General features: G+C 38.9%; 2 protein-coding genes across 2 annotated transcripts in view; both read right to left on the reverse strand.

Annotated features, from left to right (window-relative positions):
* The window catches only part of LOC140154653 (uncharacterized), an 18,614-nt gene extending 12,226 nt beyond the window's left edge, over positions 1–6,388 (reverse strand). The window contains exons 1-6 of the mRNA XM_072177219.1: positions 6,383–6,388; positions 4,850–5,035; positions 4,273–4,389; positions 2,566–2,757; positions 1,399–1,626; positions 618–746 (exon numbers count right to left, since the gene is read on the reverse strand). Coding sequence (XP_072033320.1) covers positions 618–746; positions 1,399–1,626; positions 2,566–2,757; positions 4,273–4,389; positions 4,850–5,035; positions 6,383–6,388 — 858 coding nt within the window. The remainder of the gene's footprint in view (positions 1–617; positions 747–1,398; positions 1,627–2,565; positions 2,758–4,272; positions 4,390–4,849; positions 5,036–6,382) is intronic.
* Positions 4,850–17,430, reverse strand: LOC140155710 (uncharacterized). Its single transcript, XM_072178644.1, has 9 exons — positions 17,361–17,430; positions 13,397–13,889; positions 12,905–13,005; positions 12,204–12,452; positions 10,919–11,116; positions 9,979–10,137; positions 7,903–8,157; positions 6,578–6,720; positions 4,850–5,035 (listed from the first exon to the last, which is right to left on the reverse strand). The coding sequence occupies exons 2-8, from the start codon at positions 13,611–13,613 to the stop codon at positions 6,604–6,606; spliced, it is 1,296 nt and encodes a 431-aa protein (XP_072034745.1). The 5' UTR covers positions 13,614–13,889; positions 17,361–17,430; the 3' UTR covers positions 4,850–5,035; positions 6,578–6,603.
* Positions 17,431–17,818: the final 388 nt, after the last annotated feature.

Consider the following 17,818-nt stretch of genomic DNA (forward strand, 5'->3'; position numbering starts at 1 on the left):
CTTCACGAGATAGAGCAAGGATATTTCCTAATACAACTAAAAATCAAACTAAAACAAGAGTACCAATTAACTGACCAGCAGGACCACTCTGGGTGGATATAAATGGGAGGCGAGTTAAGCATAGCGGTATAGTTCCTCGCTTTGCACCACTGAGGTCCCGGGTTCAAGCCCAGCGCGCCCAAGGACTCATGTGCACTTGGTTTATCCCGATTCCATGCTCGCTCTCGCAGGTTTTCTCCGGGATCTCCGGTTTCTTCCTGCTTTCAAAAAATCGGTGATTAGTTGTTTGGTTATCAAAAAACTTCCTTCACCCAATGGAATTTGGGGAGCTGCACAGATAATTGGTGGATGTTACAATCTAAATGCGGATAGGTGTGCGCTGTTCGGCAGCAACTGGCCTAGTTGATGCGATCTGATTGTGATGATTCACCATTGCAGCGAAATTACAGCGCTTTGAGTCCTCTAAGATCTGGAGAAACGCGCTTTATAAATCCAAAATTTATTTATTTATTTATTTATTTATTTAAACACCAAGGAAAATAAATGTTCATATTAACTGTTTACAGAGTACAACAACATAATTCCTAATAATTGATAATGATAAAAAACACACATACCTGAAAGTGATTGTGGGTGACAAATGACAGAACACCATGCTGTTGGTCTCCCCTAGGGGAGCTACTCTTAGGTGATGATGGGTTGGCTATAGGAGACATTGATTGACTCGGTGATAATGGTGCTGCACACTGTAATTAACAGGAGAAAGATAGAGAATAAGCATTAGGCCATTCCATTTAAAATCCACATACCCCCTGTGAACGATTTTACTGCCATCTCAAATCCAGTTGTGTCTTAGGATCCAGCCGGAAATGTTTGCTAGTTTTACGTAAATTCCAAATGCAAATTCCTGAAATTTATAAAATCCAGTTGATTTTTCACCATTTGGTCGAAAATTAGACAATTTTTTATTGGAATTCCAAAATCTTCCACATCTTTTCCACTTTTTATAGATGGAAATGGTTGCACCTGGAATAATTTAAACTGACAAATTTGGTTGGAATTCCAAGATCTTTCACAGTGGGGTGTGGTTTTCAAATGAGGATGAGGAGTGGAGATTAAGTTGATAAGTTTTTGCTAATATTTCATCATTTTGGTGCACTCTTTCACTTTTTTCTTCAGAAGGTATTAGAAGACCTACTTTCAAATACATTACACCTAGTTCTTTTATGGTTCTTGGATTAACTAACTTATTTCCCCAGTTGGAATGTGAGGTTTCATATGCATGTTCCCTTTTGCAGCAAATTACCTATGCACACACCCACACACTTTCATTTTAAACTACCCTGGCAAATATTACAAATTTTAAATAATTACTAAAATCATTTCAGTATGACTTACTGGCATTATGTCTTGGTTTGGTTCAACTTTGACCCTGTCTTGTAAAAACAGTGGGTGTCGTTCCTGCCAGTCTTTGGGCTTTGGTGGGAATATGGTTGGTACGGCCTTGTCACCTTTCTTTCTGTATATCCCTTCAATGAAATGGGCTGAGCATATGCGAGTGGTGTCAGTGGGGACAGCATTGGGCCAGCCAATGGCATTCAACCAAAGTTTTCGCTGCGTTTCATCCTGTTAATAATGATAGAACAAAACACAATCAATGTAAATATTGCAAACATTTGACAATTCCAGGAAGACATGACACAGGGAGTGTGATGGGGTTTCCTGAACGAGTGACTCCATTTGAAATCTAAACCCCCTGTATGGGATATTAAGGTCATGTCTTCCTTATGGGTGTAAGATTTCAAGAAGAATAGCTCATTGATTTGCCTTCCTGTACATAAAAATAATCTTCAACTATTTATAGGCTGTTATGCAATGTGGCACACAAAAAAAACCCCAATACAGTGATTTATAGTATGGTACACAAAAATATGCATCACATACAGTGATCCAAAATACAGTACATGACTTCAAGTGGTGTACTACCTACACAGTAAACACAAACACATTTCACATTAAATGTTGGCTTATAAGGTCAATGTTTTGTAGGAAAAACCACTACAACAACATTTTTAACATGGCTGGTTATTGTTTGCATAATACAAAGCGTGAATAAAAGAACCCACCAGGAACCAGCAATTGGACAAACATATGGGCGCCACCATTGGTGCTGGGATGCTATCACCACATCCATTACTTAACACATGTGTCAGCAGAGCATTCAGTACACGCTTCCAAGTGCTGTATGCTATGGGTCATTCAGGATAGACAATGACATGGTAATGGCAGCTTTCATAGCTGTATAATCTGCTGAAGCTCTGTCATTTTCCAACTTGAATATTCCCTGATTAATCTATGACATTAACCAGCAAATGAACCAGGGTCAAAAATAACCCAAGGCACCACTGGCAATTTACCTTTGGTGTTCCATGCCTTTGCCTTGGTGCCCATTTGCCTTGGTGCACCTTTGCCTTGGTGACCCTAGCCTTGGTGCCCCTCCAAATGTACAAAACAAACTTTGGACCCTGGATGAACCTTGACTTCTTGTGTTCCCATCTGTCTCACCTTTGGTACCCGATACCATCGTAGTCTTCCTTTGGAATTACTGCGAGTGTTGTTGCAACCAGGCACCATACATGATGAGCCTCTTGGAGTCTCCGGTAATAAATGACCACCCTCAATACTACCACCCTTCATAGGGCTGCTTACAGATGATGACGGTGGAGTGTTTGACCTTGATTCTGCTTGCAATTCATTCTGATTAATACCAATAATAAAAACAATATTTTTATGTTAATAACTGCATAATTTATTTGACACACTAGCACATCAATTTTTTCATGAAATTGTAAAAACACAATTTGGTTAAGGGGTGGGGTATGAACCTTTGGACAGTATTTATTGTGGGACATTAGAGCACATCAGACATATCGAATTGCATTCTGAATACGAAGAATGTCCTTTGTGATTTTTTGTAATTCGCAATGGAATACACATTTTATGGCAAATGATTAAAAATTGATATTTAACAGTACTCGAAGTAAACTTAATAAATCTGATGATTTATACTTAAAGTGTATGTAGGTGGGATGAAAAGCCGACGATCAATTGAAAATTTTGACCTTTTGTATTGAAGATATGGATTTTTCCCCCCCCCCAAAAAAAAATTCGGTCTGTTTTTTGCCATAATGATTTTTATAAAATTTGTTTTATATCTTGAATTTCAAAAAATGAAAATTATTTGATATCAGAAAGACATTCTTCGTATTCAGAATGCAATTCGATACGTCTGAAGTGCTCTCATGTCCCACAAGAAATACTGTCGAAACGCTCATTCCAGATCCCTTAAGTATAGGCACATGGCAAATACCGATATTGCTCATCCGTTAACCACCAGCCAAGCCCAGGGCTGTTAGGTGATATCATTGATTGGATTAATAAGAAAATCAAATTTTGCATTTTTTGGTAACAATTGTAGATGCGCTAACCAAGTGATAAGACCAAAACCAACCTATAGGCAAAATATCTAATTCTCAATCATGAGAGCCAACTTAGGTATGCACAGGTATTTGCGTCGAGCATACTACGCAAAGATCGGCGCAAACACAGCTTTTGGGAATTGATCAATCACACGGTCGTTGCTAAGCAAGGTCAAGGTTCGGTTGTGTAGTTCGTGCGATCGCGTTATTCTACGATAAGTATGGTGACGCAGAGGTACCTACTCTCATGATCGAGAAATATTTATTTTGCCTATAACAAGGGTGTAATTTAACATTTTAGTCAATGGTAGAGGACATCTGTCTGTACAGACACTTACATCAAGGGATGGGATTCAAAACCAATGCATCTGTCAACCTGCTGTTGCAATAGCAGAACTGGTGTTTTAATCGTGTTCTACTGTAATTTGTTCTGAACAATAGACACACCCTAATGGCTGCTTTTGCCAGGTCGCCGGCAGTCAACTGGCGGTTGGGTTTTGAAACCATCCCTAAAAAGCATGAATGGAGCTTGTCTAAATTACTGCTGTCTTCTCCCTTCTTGTAAATTTTCATATGAAAACATTTCCATAATGTTAATTTCATCAAAAGACATATCCTTCACTACAAATTTCCAAGATTTGCATGCTATTGCTGGGATCACTGTACCAATAGAGACTGTAATTATAATTATTTAAAACATCCATGAAATTCCAAGGAATAATTCTTTGTCCTTGTATTCCCTTCTTTTATACAACTGCATTGTCTATGCAAAATGTGTGCCACAGAATCTTACCTCTCTTTGACTGAGTATATCTGAAGCATGAAGAAGCGTTTCTATGTTGGATTGTGGGGTTGATAGAGAAGGGCATTTTTTCCACTTGGTTCCAGTCTGGTATTGATCAGGTATTTTCTAAAAGGTAATGAAACATGTTCATGATGTTTTAATAGCATTCTTGTCATGTAGATAACTTCTACTTCATCTGTGTGTCAGAAGTTAGAGAGTTAAAACACAGTGTGTGTCGCTGTGTGCTTTTGCCACCGATTGAATGTATTTGCGTCTGAGTTTACCTATACATGACGCCACACACAAGACTTTTAATATTTAAACCATGGGACCTATCTGCAAACAAGAACCATCCATGGTTCGCAGAGGTCTGTAGCAAGTGGCAATTGCATGCCAAATGCATTTTAGCGATATTCTGATATTGTGCATTCAGTTCATTTCCACCTCCCATGTGGTGCTAGGATATATTTCTGACCAAACACAATATTACCCTCATTCCCTATTGAACACAATTATTCACCTCTGTCCACTTTTGAGATAAAGTAATCATGCATATTATTCATAGTTGATTAAAATCCATTCTTACTTGTTTAGCTCTTTGCTTAGCTTCTTGTTTAACGGGAGACTTTGTTACTGCAGGGAATATGGTAGGTACACGGCTACTCTCAGTCTTGCGTCCTCCTTCAAAATGTAAAGAACACACCCTGGCCTCTGATGATGTGATGTTGTGAGCTCCGATAGCATCTATCCATTGCTGCCTCAATTCAGCTTTCTGTGGTAATTCAAAACACATTGACAAGCTCATATAGTTATTTAACCCTAACCCTGGCAAACATCAAAAAACCTTGATGCATAAAGCAATAGAGGCCGTAAGCCTTTTCCGCGGATCCTCCATCTTGTGGGTACTGAAATCTGCATGTCATGCGTTTGACATTACGCCTCCGTCCGATTACGCGGAAGTCGCAGTGCGTCACGCACCTCTTCAGTCAAGCATCAACGCGGTGATCTTAGCAACAAGGAACTCCGTACCCACAAGATGGCGGCGTTGACGTCACAATGACTACCTCTATTGCAAGCATCCACATTGATCTGATTGCGGCATCATGCGAATACACATATGGGTACGAAAAGCTTGGCCACCCAAGCTACACACCCGAGGGGGTCCATAGCTCAAAACCGTGTTGGAGAAAACAACTTTTCCTTTCATCTTCTGTCTTCATTTCATATATATTTTATTTCACATTCCTTCCTTACGCTAAGCAAAAAAGCACCTGGGGCATTAGGTTCACACCTGTAATACAAAGCTGATGCAACTGATTATTCCATACAGTTATGTAACAAGTTTGATGGCATGGGCTGTGTGCCGTAATGGATGCAGGAAAGCTAGTACCAATTATTTGTGTTCAATTCAGGGGGGCATAGAATAAGAATCCCAATTTAAGCTTTTAAGGTGGCTTGCATAAGCAATTTGCTTGAGCCTGGTTCCATCATAACCCAAGCACAAGAATATTTTCATGAGTCTGACTCAGTACAAACCTGTTTTTCAATCCCACATTCTTAAACATTTGAGAATGTTCTTACAATCTTGAATCTTATTGGTTTGATATGACACGATATCACACACTTTAGCATGTGTGTGTCAACGCGATGCTCGTACGCGCTATTTGAACCAATCGGCATAGCAACAACGGGACTGATCGATATAAACCCTAGGTACATGAGGTAATTCCTTGTAAAATGTAGGATTTAATTTGATTAAAATTTGGTATACTTATGATTAATATATTCATTTGAATTGAACATGTTGAAGTGTAAATGAGAATAAAGGTATTGTTTTTAGCTGCTGTCGTGCATCTATTGTCTCATATAACACGCGACATCATTATTTTTGGCATAAAACAACTTGGCTTCGCCTCATTGTTTTACTTAGCCATCAATGCTTGCTTGCTTGCATGGATGGCTATACCGATTACAGAACCCATATTTACAACATCCCTACAGAGACCAACAAAGCAGTTCTCAAACCACAGTGTCACCTGCTTTCATTCCTTCTGTAATCATTATTTTCTATTTCTGATTAACTTAAAATAATGAAGAGTTGAATTGCAAAACTGCTTACGTCCATTTTTGACTTTTGAAGGGAAATTTTACGATATATCAGGAACGGAAAGTGGTATGAAAGTCAAACAAGCACCAAAATGTGTATTTTAATCGGCACTATAACTTAACACCAAAAACTCAATTTTGAAAAAATGGTCCCTAAGCAGTTTTGCAATTCAACTCTTGCATTCTTAGATTGCAAGACTAAACCTACCGATTTCCGTGGTATCCTATAGAAGCTCAGCTTGGGGTTGTCAACATATTTGCTCTTGCATCCAGCCACACAGCAGTAGTTGCCATAGGTTTTGGACCCGCTTTGGGAAGTCTATGAGGTACTGCTTGCTTTCTTGGACTAATCTGTGATACAAAAATATTGCAAAATTTGAGTTTAAACAGAGGACACAACCAGTGCCGCCGACAAGGGGGTTAAGGGGGCGCGTTACCCCCGGGCCCAGGGTCCTGTAAAAATAAAGAAAACATACCTCAGTGGGTCCCATTAAAGCGAAGAAAGAGGGGCCCGTAAAAAGGGGCACCGTCTTTCATTTTATCCCGGCCTGTAATAGCTCTCGGCGGCACTGGACACAACATTCAATGCCAGAAAATATTTATTTAACATTTATTGGTTACTCAGATGATGGGGGCAAGGTGGCGCAGTGGTACGGGTGCTACATCACACTCAGAGAGTTTGATCCCCGGCGTTGCCATCGTATGATGCACTTGGGCAAGCCATTTTGCCTTCACTTGCCTCTCTCTATCCAAGGGTGAAATGGGGAGCTGTAATTAAGAAATAAAGGGTAATGCATGATCCTTTACACGAAAATAATGTGTCGAGGCAGTAAAAGCGTAAATAATGGGTGAGGCGTAGCCGAACCCATTATTTAAACGATTTTACTGCCGAGGACACATTATTTGCGTGTAAAGGATAATGCTGCACCCTTTATTTCTATTCTATTACCACAAAATAGTGCGATTTAAAGGGAAAATATCACATTTTTTGCCCAAATATATCAAGTTGTTTACCTCAAGGTGTAGCGCCTACACGTAGCCAAAGCGTATGCACATTCCAATAACACAACCCAGGACACAACCTAACATTCCATTCTCCCCTATAAGCAGGTATGCACATACATTTGTACAATAACACACCCCTGGCATTCCATTCTCCCCTACATAAGCAGGTGTTCTGTGCGCTTTGCTGTGCGCTGTGATGATATAAGTTCGTTGCCCTTGACACTTTATCGCTAATTAATGGTCTGTCACGTGGCGTTTCAACAAATCACAGTCGCGATTTTGAATAATGGGTCGTGGGGGTAATAGAATAATGAATATTGTCCATTGAGCCCCACCCAAAGGTATGAGCATTACTTGGGCATTGTATAGCAGCTGACATATTCTAACGACAGAGGAAGAAATGTAAAGCGCTTTGATACACATGAAAGGCGCTGTATAAATGCCAACATTTTTATGATTAAATAATGTAATTAACTAATAAGGGACACTGTAAGAAAGGTAGTAGTGCTATGTGGACAAGACTCTCACCTGCCTATAGAAGACACTTTCATCTGGCATCGCCTCTTCAGTCCTGTCAACATGCTCCTGCTTAATCATGTACTGTTGGTCATGTACTCTCACATGCTGCAATGCTATGGTATCTGCGCTGAATATTGTAGGAACGCTGTTCTTGTCTGAGCGACCTCCGCCCTCAAAGTGCATGGAACACACACGACTGTTGTCCCTAGGCATGAAATTCTTAACACTGATACTGGATAACCACTGATGGCGTAACTTTTCCTCCTGAATACAAAACAAGCAAATTATAAATGATATTATTACACCTCATACATATTCATGAGAGAATTCATTGGTCAATCCCAACTTGACATCCCACACAGATTGATCTCCTGGATGGTAGCGTCCATAGTTGTCCCCATCACATCCACTACATCTTTATCACTAGAGGCAAAGTTTATATTCACTTTTCGTAAGTGTGTTTTAAGAACGGAATCTTTAAATCAAGGCTCTGCGACCTTTTTGACGACACCGACACCCCAAGTTAACTTCAGGTCACCTCCTCTGACTTTTATTTTAATTGGTGTCATTCTCTCATAAACGTGTATGAAGTGTAATAAAACAAATACCAATGGTTTTTACGCACATACAGCTAGGCCTGCTACCTGGTAGGCATGTTGCCACTAGCCATCACCACAGGAAATATAGTTTCCCCTTCAAACTATGCAGTATTTGTATACTATAAATTCTGCAATGTTTGAATGTGCAAGCAAATTTAAGTAAGGTAAATTGTGATTTGGCTATGTTTGCATTTTCCAACCTACGTACAGTGGCAGAAGGAAACCCACTTAAGGTGAAGTGGTCAAGACACTTGGTTTCTGACTCTCTGGCAGTCCTTTAAAACCCCTTTTCTGCATACTCCAGCTTTTACAGATCTGAAGTTAAACATGCTCCAGTTCTTTGAGATTTCTGTTTTACCACAATCTTGATTTTTTTTCCTCCATTTTTCCACTCCCAAGCCAAAATTGTGTGCAAATTTTCAGCTCAATGTCGATTTGCCTGATTTCTAGTTTCAAAAAAACACATTTATTTTGTTCACATATCAATCCTCTTTATAGCTAGCATTTAGCTCATAAAGATCGAGTTTGCTCCAAATAGCTGTTTGATCAAAATTACAGCATTTGTGGCCGTCCACAAATATGCTAGTATATACATAAACTTAAAAAGTTACCTTTCAGAGTTTGTATTGAGCAGCGACGCAGCTTGCAACATCATCACAGCATCTTCATTAACTTCGCTGGTCACATGAGAGCAGATCTTCATAGATGGTCATGTGACAGGAGGAGTGTAAACACTTTGCAAGCTGCGTCGTCACTGCTCAATACAGACTCTGAACAGATAACATTTTAAAGCTTACGTCAATATGATACAGTCCAATATCAGACAGCATGCTGCTATGAGTTATTGCCAAAATATTTAATCCTCGATCATGAGAGCCAACTTGGGTATGCACAGTTATTTGCGTCGAGCATACTACGCAAAGACTGGCACTTACGGCGCAAACACAGCTTTTGAGAATTGACCATCACACGGTCGTTGCTAGGCAAGGTCAAGGTTCGGTCATGCTGGTCGCGTGATCGTGTCATTCTATGAAAAGTACGCTGACGCAGAAGGTACATTATCTCATGATCGATAATTTCCTATTTTGGCTTTATTACATATAGATGTCAACAGAAATCACGAAAATATTGGAAAAATATTGAAAATGCAATCACAAGGAGCATAGTATTTTTTGTGATGTAAAACATGTCACTTATGGAGAAAGGGGTTGCCGATATCTGATCAATAAGTCACTAGCATGCCCTACCATCAAATCACAGGCAGTGGACTTGAAGGCAACTTTGTCGCTATGTCGCCAGCCACAACTGGACACTCACAGCACAAGCGACTGTACAAACGCTACCAGCGTGTCATCGCTAGCGAGCTGGCAATATTTGAAATGCACAATACGACTGCTAATATGATATGGCCTTTACTTTTGTAAAAGGAAAGTCAAAAGGGAAGAAAAAAATACATATAAAAATCCCTGGATAATTTACACATTACCTTTGGGAACCTGTAGTATTTGAGTGCCAAATTTCTTCTCCTGGTGCTTTTACAGCCTGGTATGCAACACATAGAGCCTGAGTTGTTGCCTGTAATTGACCAGCGAGAGTACCATGGCTTGGTGGTTAAAAATGTCTTCTTGTTGGATACTAATTGAGTCTGAAATAAAGGCATTGCAAATAACTTGGCAACATTTGCTTCAGGGGCACTGTAACCCACCTTTGCATAGTATTTTTTGTGGGACCTGAGAGCACATAGACATACCAAATTGCATTCTGAAGTCCTCGAAGTAAACTTTATAAATCTAATGATATGTACTTAAAAATCATATGAAAATGTTAACCTTTCGTATTGATGATACACATGATGGTCGGCTTCCCAGCTTTTCATCCAAGCTATATACACTTTAAGTGTGTAGCATTAGATTTATAAAGTCTACCTAGTACCTAGTTTACTTTCGAGGACGGTTAAATGCCAAAAATGTCAATTTTTAATAATTTGTCAGAAAATTTGTATTATATGGCGAAGTTAAAAAAATCAGAATATTTTGATATCATCAGGACGTTCCTCAATCCTCATATTCAGAATGCAATTTGGTGTGTCTAATGTGCTCTCAGATCCCACAAAAAATACTGTGCAAAGGTGGGTGACCAAATGCAAGCACTGGTCAATTGTTATATTCACACTTTTCTAACTCAATTGTAGACAATATATCCATTCCACTTGTAACCATTCAAAGTTATTGTATCTAGCGGAAAATTTTAGCGGTTTTTTGAGCAGTTTTGCAAATTCTTGTATTTGCAACTTCAAAACAGCTACACATTAAAGTCTATGGGTTGACATTTTTTTGCGGGCTTTAAAATTTACGCGTTCTGAAATCAATCACGAAAATAAAAACCTAACAAAAATTTCCTGGTATACAGTATAAACCATCCCCTACCTTATTTCCCTGTGTAGTATTTGCTGTTGATATAGAATCATCTTTCTTCGGTGATGTGGGTACCCCAATGGTGGGTATTATACTGTCAAATGTCTTACAACCTCCCGCAAAATGACTGGAACAGATTCGGTGGTAATCTTTGAGATCAAGGTCTGGTTGTCCAATTTTGTTCAACCAGATCTGTCTCAGTCGTTCATCCTATTATGTAAGAAAAGAACAAGCCATGATTTGTTTAACCCAAGAACTATTTTGATTGGCTGAATAGGGACATATTATATTGAGCCAACCAGCGATTTGGTACAAATGGCCCATAGGGCTGAAGGATATTAAGCTTAAAAGGGCCAAGAAATCCGTCTAAAAGCCATGTATTGATTGGTTACTTACATGAATGATTATATTATGTAATTAACGAAAGAAAGGTAGAATTGCCCATAGGGTTAATTTGTTCAGAATCTGCATTATTGCAATTTAAGTCAAAGTGAGCATGGGTACACTGGCAGCTTGCTAATAGATTTGCTGAATTGCCAGTAAAAATATAACTGTCATTATCAAATTTTTATGACTTTTTGAATTTAACTCCTGGTGCTCCGCTACAAAAGTAGTAATGGAGAATTCATTCCTACAACAATCCCGGTCATAATTGTTCGAACACTTTAACATGGGTACTTCAAATATGCCCCCATTCCTCCCGATCAATGTTGTTGGTTGTTGTTTTTGGGTCATGAACCCCTAGAAACATCCAACATTGATTGGTGGGGCAGGGGGAGGGTTGTAGTAGTAGGAAATGGTTCAGACTTCATGTTAAAGAAAGCAAAATTTCAATATGTCAAGTATATCAGAAATACGTACGGTCTCAAACAGTCCTACATTGACACAAGTGTTCGAACTTCTTTTGTCCGGGATTGTAGTTTCAACTTTTCTAAATCTCTCCATCTCCAGGGGCATGCTCAAGAACCTTCAAACTCGGGGTGGAGTGGTTAAAATGTTCTCTAGAAATAAGCTTTAATGTTTTTGGTGTTACAGGTGCATGCGGCAGGGCCACCACCAGCATGCACCTGTAATCTGTGTGTTTTTTGAATACTTGGCTCCCATATATTAAGTTTCTGTTTAAATAAATAACTGATAATTGGAAAATGATGGTAAAATTGGTTAAATTGAGCTCATATTGAGTCAGTATGAATGAGATTATATCATGCCGATTCAGAAGCTTATAAGCTATGGATTGGATTGGCTCATGTCATGACCACAACATCTACAACTATGAAATCAAGACAGCCACTCGTACCTTTGGAATCCTATACCACTTGACATCATGATTACTCCAGCCAGTCACATGACATCCAGGTACCACACAGGATGTGCCACTCTTTTTACAGCGTGGGTTGGCTCCTCCATCAGGGGATGATGTGGATGCAGATACGGGACCTTCCTTGCCTATATCATGGCTACCTGCCATGGTTGTGGATTCCTTGCTGGAGTCACACTTGTGACTTTTTCCTCTTGTTGTCATGATTGTTGGAGATGAGGCTCGATACTGGAGGAGAAAGGTAAAAATATTATTTTTATATTAGCTTTTGATTTCATTCAGGATTCAATTGGGACATAGCATATGGTTGTAGTTGAGACCACTACATGTACATCTCAGACCAATTCTGCATTCCAGTCCGAGTCCAAGACAAGTCCTTGAGGTTCACATCCCATCAAGTCTTTAACTGTCAAGTCCAAGTCCGAAGAGTCCTTTAACAGTGTTTGACTAACCTGTTGTATCTGTCTTCAAATCTCATTCCTTGAGCAGTTTATATGATATTCTTAGGAGAGTTGCAACTTCCTTTGAGATAGAGTTGAAAAGGTATTCCATCACAGGCAGCTGAGTTTCTACTCAATCTTACGATCATGAGCAAACTACAAATTTGAACTTAACTGCACGTTTATCAAAAAAGTAATTTCCATTTGAACGGACAACTTAAAATGCGACTTTAACCATACCTTTGGTTTTCCTGGTGATGTTTTGGTGGTTGATTTATCATCTGCCTTATTTGGAGATGTAACATCTTTTCTTATTGTTTCATCTATTTGAGCTACATCATCTACAAACAAAATGAACAAAAATACCTTTTTAAACATTAACCCCAGAGCCCTTTTGCTTTTTGGTAAAGAGGAAGGGAAGAACTTAAAAGTAATTAAGAAGTTGTTTTCTTTGGTCCAGATTTGAACCACTACAGGGACCCCTTGGGTGAGTGGAGCACACTGGATTGGGATAGCAAGCCATTACTGTACGCTGTCCGGCAAGCATGTGTACACTTGTTCGGATGATTGTGCATTCTGATCATGTGGGGTGCTTGCGCTATAGCTTGCAGTTGATTTGCATGTAGCCTGAAGGTTAGGGTATTTTAAAGTCACTCAGTCTACATGCAATTGGTAACTGTTTGGTTCAGAAATCATTGATAAACAGTTTGTTGAATAATAATATTAAGTTACCTTGTTTTGTTTCAAGACATTGTTTCTTCGCCGCAGGCCCTTCGTCATTATTGATGTTGTTTAAAACAGGTCTTTTCAAGCCGCTTGATAAGACAGCAATTGCAGTATCTTCACAGGCCATTGTACCTGAGTAAGGTGACCTATGACCTTCTGCTGATGGACTCTGTTCTTCACGACCACCCTCCTGTATCACATTCACAGCACATGCCTCTGTCATCCTGACTTTCTGGAGACTATTATTTCCTCTAACAACAATTAGGAAACTGGGTTAATTTTATTTGGTTTACCATCTTGCAAGGAACAGATCAATGTTATCTTGTTTGTTCCCCATAATATGCTAATGAAGTTTAGGAGCTTAGGTTGAAGTTAATCATCATTAGCAATCAGACAATTGCATCCATCTTGATTGTGTCTAGCCTTGGTGTTCTGGATGATTTCTCAGTCTTCTTCTTATATATGACCAAGATGCTGCTCTCATGTTTACATAATTTGTCTGAAAAAGAAAATGTGAAACTAGAATTTTAAAAAGGCTCATTGTATTCTACAATTGAGTAGCAGTGCTGTAGGAATAGCATTACTTTGTCTCGTTTGGATAGGGAAGGACATGCCTCCAATCCAGAAGTGGAACCAATGTATATACCAGTTTTTGCCAAAATGTCCGTTCATGTAGTTAGCGGGTGTTTGATAGATAGCTTTGTATGCACAGAATTAAAAGGAGAACCAGAACTCTTTATACCACCATGTGAAATAGCGCTGTTAGTTATGGGTTACTCAAGAACTCTAGCTTCGAATTTGCACACAGAGGTTGTTTATTCTGTTGAAATTTGGATGAAAGTTATTTCGATTTGCCTATTTTGGACAGTCTAAAATGTTGCTGAAGTCACAAATGTAATTTTATCAACATTTTTGATGCGATTGCCTGTCGTGATCGGCTGTGTTTACTTCTGAATTCGCAGGGGGAAATTGACGAATTCAGCATCGATTCTGCGCCCAATGAAAATTTGTGTGCGCTTTGTGCGCATTTCATCACAAGATCAATTGAGTTAAGGGGGTACTACACCCCTGGCAAATTTTGTGCCTATTTTTGCATTTTTCTCAAAAATTATAGCACATTGGTGACAAGTAAGATATGTATATTATAGGGGCAAGGACTACAACTACTGCACTGAAAATTCAGCAACTCAAAGCAAGTAGTTATTGATTTATTGATCAAATATTGGTTTTCCTCATTTTTGACTGTACCTCCACAACTGTTGTCTGTGCTGAAATAAAATTTCGCTATAATTTTTGAGAAAAATGCAAAAATAGGCTCAAAATTGGTATTCAACTTCTAGTAACCAAAATTAATTAGTGGTGGCCTTATTTGGGGGGTAGGGCGTCAATTTTGTTTCTTGCCCCGGGCGCTACCAACATTAGTTACACCACACCTGTAGTGTCATCATCCCTATATCTTTGTGTCAAAAATTGCCGTGATAGTACGGCGAATCCCCTCGCTTTTTCAACAGCTACGCATGACGATTTTGTTCGAGATAGGCTGAGCGACTCGAGCTAATATCATTTACACAATATGAGATACCACTGAGTTTCTATACTACACGTTTTTATGATTTGCGCATGCTCAGCACCCCAGGATGTTTCCATTACAAGAAAATTTGATTTGTTGTCAGGTAATACCCAGGTTTTGTTTTCAATACACTAACATGGAAATTCAATACACTCAGCGGCGATTGCTGTTTTCTTTAAACCGATATATTTTGCTGCATTTTCACCATAACAATTTTTAAATCATACATTAAAAATGTGAAACATTTAAAGGAGTATTTCGTGATCCTAGCATCCTCTTTTTATGACATTTTTCAGTACATATCCACGAAAAAAGCATATTCCCAAAATTTCAGTTGATTCCGATTTTGCGTTTGCGAGTTATGCATGATTAGGCCCTTCGCACTTGATTATTAGTTTCCTGTTGTAGATTTTGAAAAAGGGACGAGGTGACTTTTAATTTTTAATTATTAATTATCTTTTATTTTCTTTATTTAGTTTGAACTATTACAAGCAACTATTGACTCGTTTTGAAAAGAGCGGGCAATTAATTATTTCACAACAATATTTGATTTTATAAATAAGTGAAGGTGGAGTTGTACTCTTTGTTTATTCATCATTATTGTTGGTATTATTAAAGTCAGAAAACGGCAAGTAGAAGCAGTTGAAAGTTATTTTAAAGGAGAAAATTAGAAATAAAAATAAAATAATTAATTATTTTGAGATTTTCAATTTTGGACGCGGGCGGTAAACAGGAAACTAATAATCAAGTGCGAAGGGCCTTATGTGTATTGCACTTCTCCATAGACAATACGTTGTAATTTTGTTCTGGTGCACCAGAACGAAATTCAAATTTCGCGATATCTTTGCTAAACGAATTAATCTGCAAGAAATATTTTGTACATAAACATTATGTAGCCAGAGTATTCCCAGTGCTGTACGGTGCGCCCATTTTAGGCGCATTGGCGACTAGATTTTTTCTGATGCGACTAAACCTTCAATCAATGGCGCCCAACTGTTGAAGCTTTTAATCGCCAGCAAATGCAAAACATGTATATATGGATGATAATATAGGATAGGTCAAAAGTTTTGATTGTTTTTAAGTACTCAAGATGACGTCAAAATAAAAAAAACCTTTGAATTTGATGGAGCTTTTGGGAAACAAGAAGGATGACGATGAAACAATTAAATCAGGGAATCCAACAGCAGTTGATACTTTTAATGAACCTAGTAGAACCCGAACTGGAAATGGAAGTAAGCCTAAAAAAACTTAAAATTGTTTTTTACTTGGGAGCAAAATTTGGGCGCCTAAATTTATCAAGTTAGGAGCCATTGGCTCCTCAATCAGTTTTTGCACCGTACAGCACTGAGTATTCCAGTGATATAAAAATCTCAACTTTTTTTGAGAAAAGTGGGGGGATGAGGCTGTGGATCACGAAATGCCCTTTTAACTGTTTGAGAATTATAATCTTTAAAGGAACACGCACATACCCATTCAGCTCAGATCCACGTGCTGTATAGAATATTAAATCACAAGTCTATAATACAATGCACCATATCAAGACACTATCCAACTTCCTTTATCTGCATCAATAAATAGAATATTAATTTAAATAGAATTATAAATACATCTCTACATTTTGAGTACCTGTACTTCACCACTGAGCGATCTAGCGATCGATTTCTAGCCAATCAGATAGGACTCCTTTTTCTTGCGTTCAGTGAAATACCAATCGCCCGTCGCTCACCAACGGAGTATTAAGACGTGATTCATTGCAGGGAAACAATTATAAATATAATACAGGGTGACGACACTGTGCGCCCTGGCTAATGATGCGCAACATTTTGTAGTCTGCAATTTAATTGTGTGGTGCATTGGGTGACATGTATTTTCTACATTTTTTGCCTGATGATGATCCACCCAAAAATAAAAATCATCCCATAGATCCCTGCTATGCATTTGTATGCCTGTTGTACTATAGTTGGGAATATTGGAACTAGCTGTACTACGTTTCAATCAATCTAGTGCAGACACTGGACAGGAGAAGAAAATTTCTTTTTTAATGTGGACGATAAAATGATTTTGTTTACATTTAGCTCATTACATACCTAGGATTCAATAGACAGAAATAAAACAATTCTATATTAAATTACGAACAACATATAAAGAGATGTAAAGGTTCGTCGTGTACGTGTACTAATTTTGCAAAAATCCACACCCAAAATGGCTCCTGTCTGTCACCAACAAAAAAGCCGACCATTTTCTATCGCCGGACACCTTTCCACCATTTAATCCATTGTGGAAGCTGAATTTGATGTAGTTAAGTATGTAAGGCATATTCTCGAAATCCATGGCAGTCAATCCATTCATAGTGAACATTTAGTTTGATATATGTTAGGTAAACTAAGCCCATAAACTTACCTACTCTGGGTTGGTGCCAGACCGTTTTTCACCGTGAATGAAGAAGCACATCCGGTGACTGACTTGTATAAATTTACCCACAATGCACTGCGGCGGCTCCACGGGTTTCGGGTGTGCGGGTGTTTGGCATGGTTGGTGCGGTTGATGCTGACCAGGACTGCGGCAACTAAGCCCGGCAACTAAGTCACAGCCTCATTGACTGCAAGGTTGAAAGGGGGGATACTCTCATCCAATCCCATAATTTTATATTTTATTTTGCTCACATTGAACTACTCACGCGCGGTGCGCCAGCCCATTTGGGGGCTGTGCCTTCATGATGAGTCAGCTGGTAGGGGGTAAAATGGGGGAGGGCATAGTCTACATTAGCCTCTGTGTTTGTGTGTTGCTGCTGGAATTGGGAATTGCTGTGAGTGTCCAGTTCTGGGCAGTGGCGGCGTCAGGAATTTTTTTCGTTTGTT

Source organism: Amphiura filiformis, chromosome 6 (genome assembly GCF_039555335.1).
Source record: "Amphiura filiformis chromosome 6, Afil_fr2py, whole genome shotgun sequence".
Taxonomy (NCBI): domain Eukaryota; kingdom Metazoa; phylum Echinodermata; class Ophiuroidea; order Amphilepidida; family Amphiuridae; genus Amphiura; species Amphiura filiformis.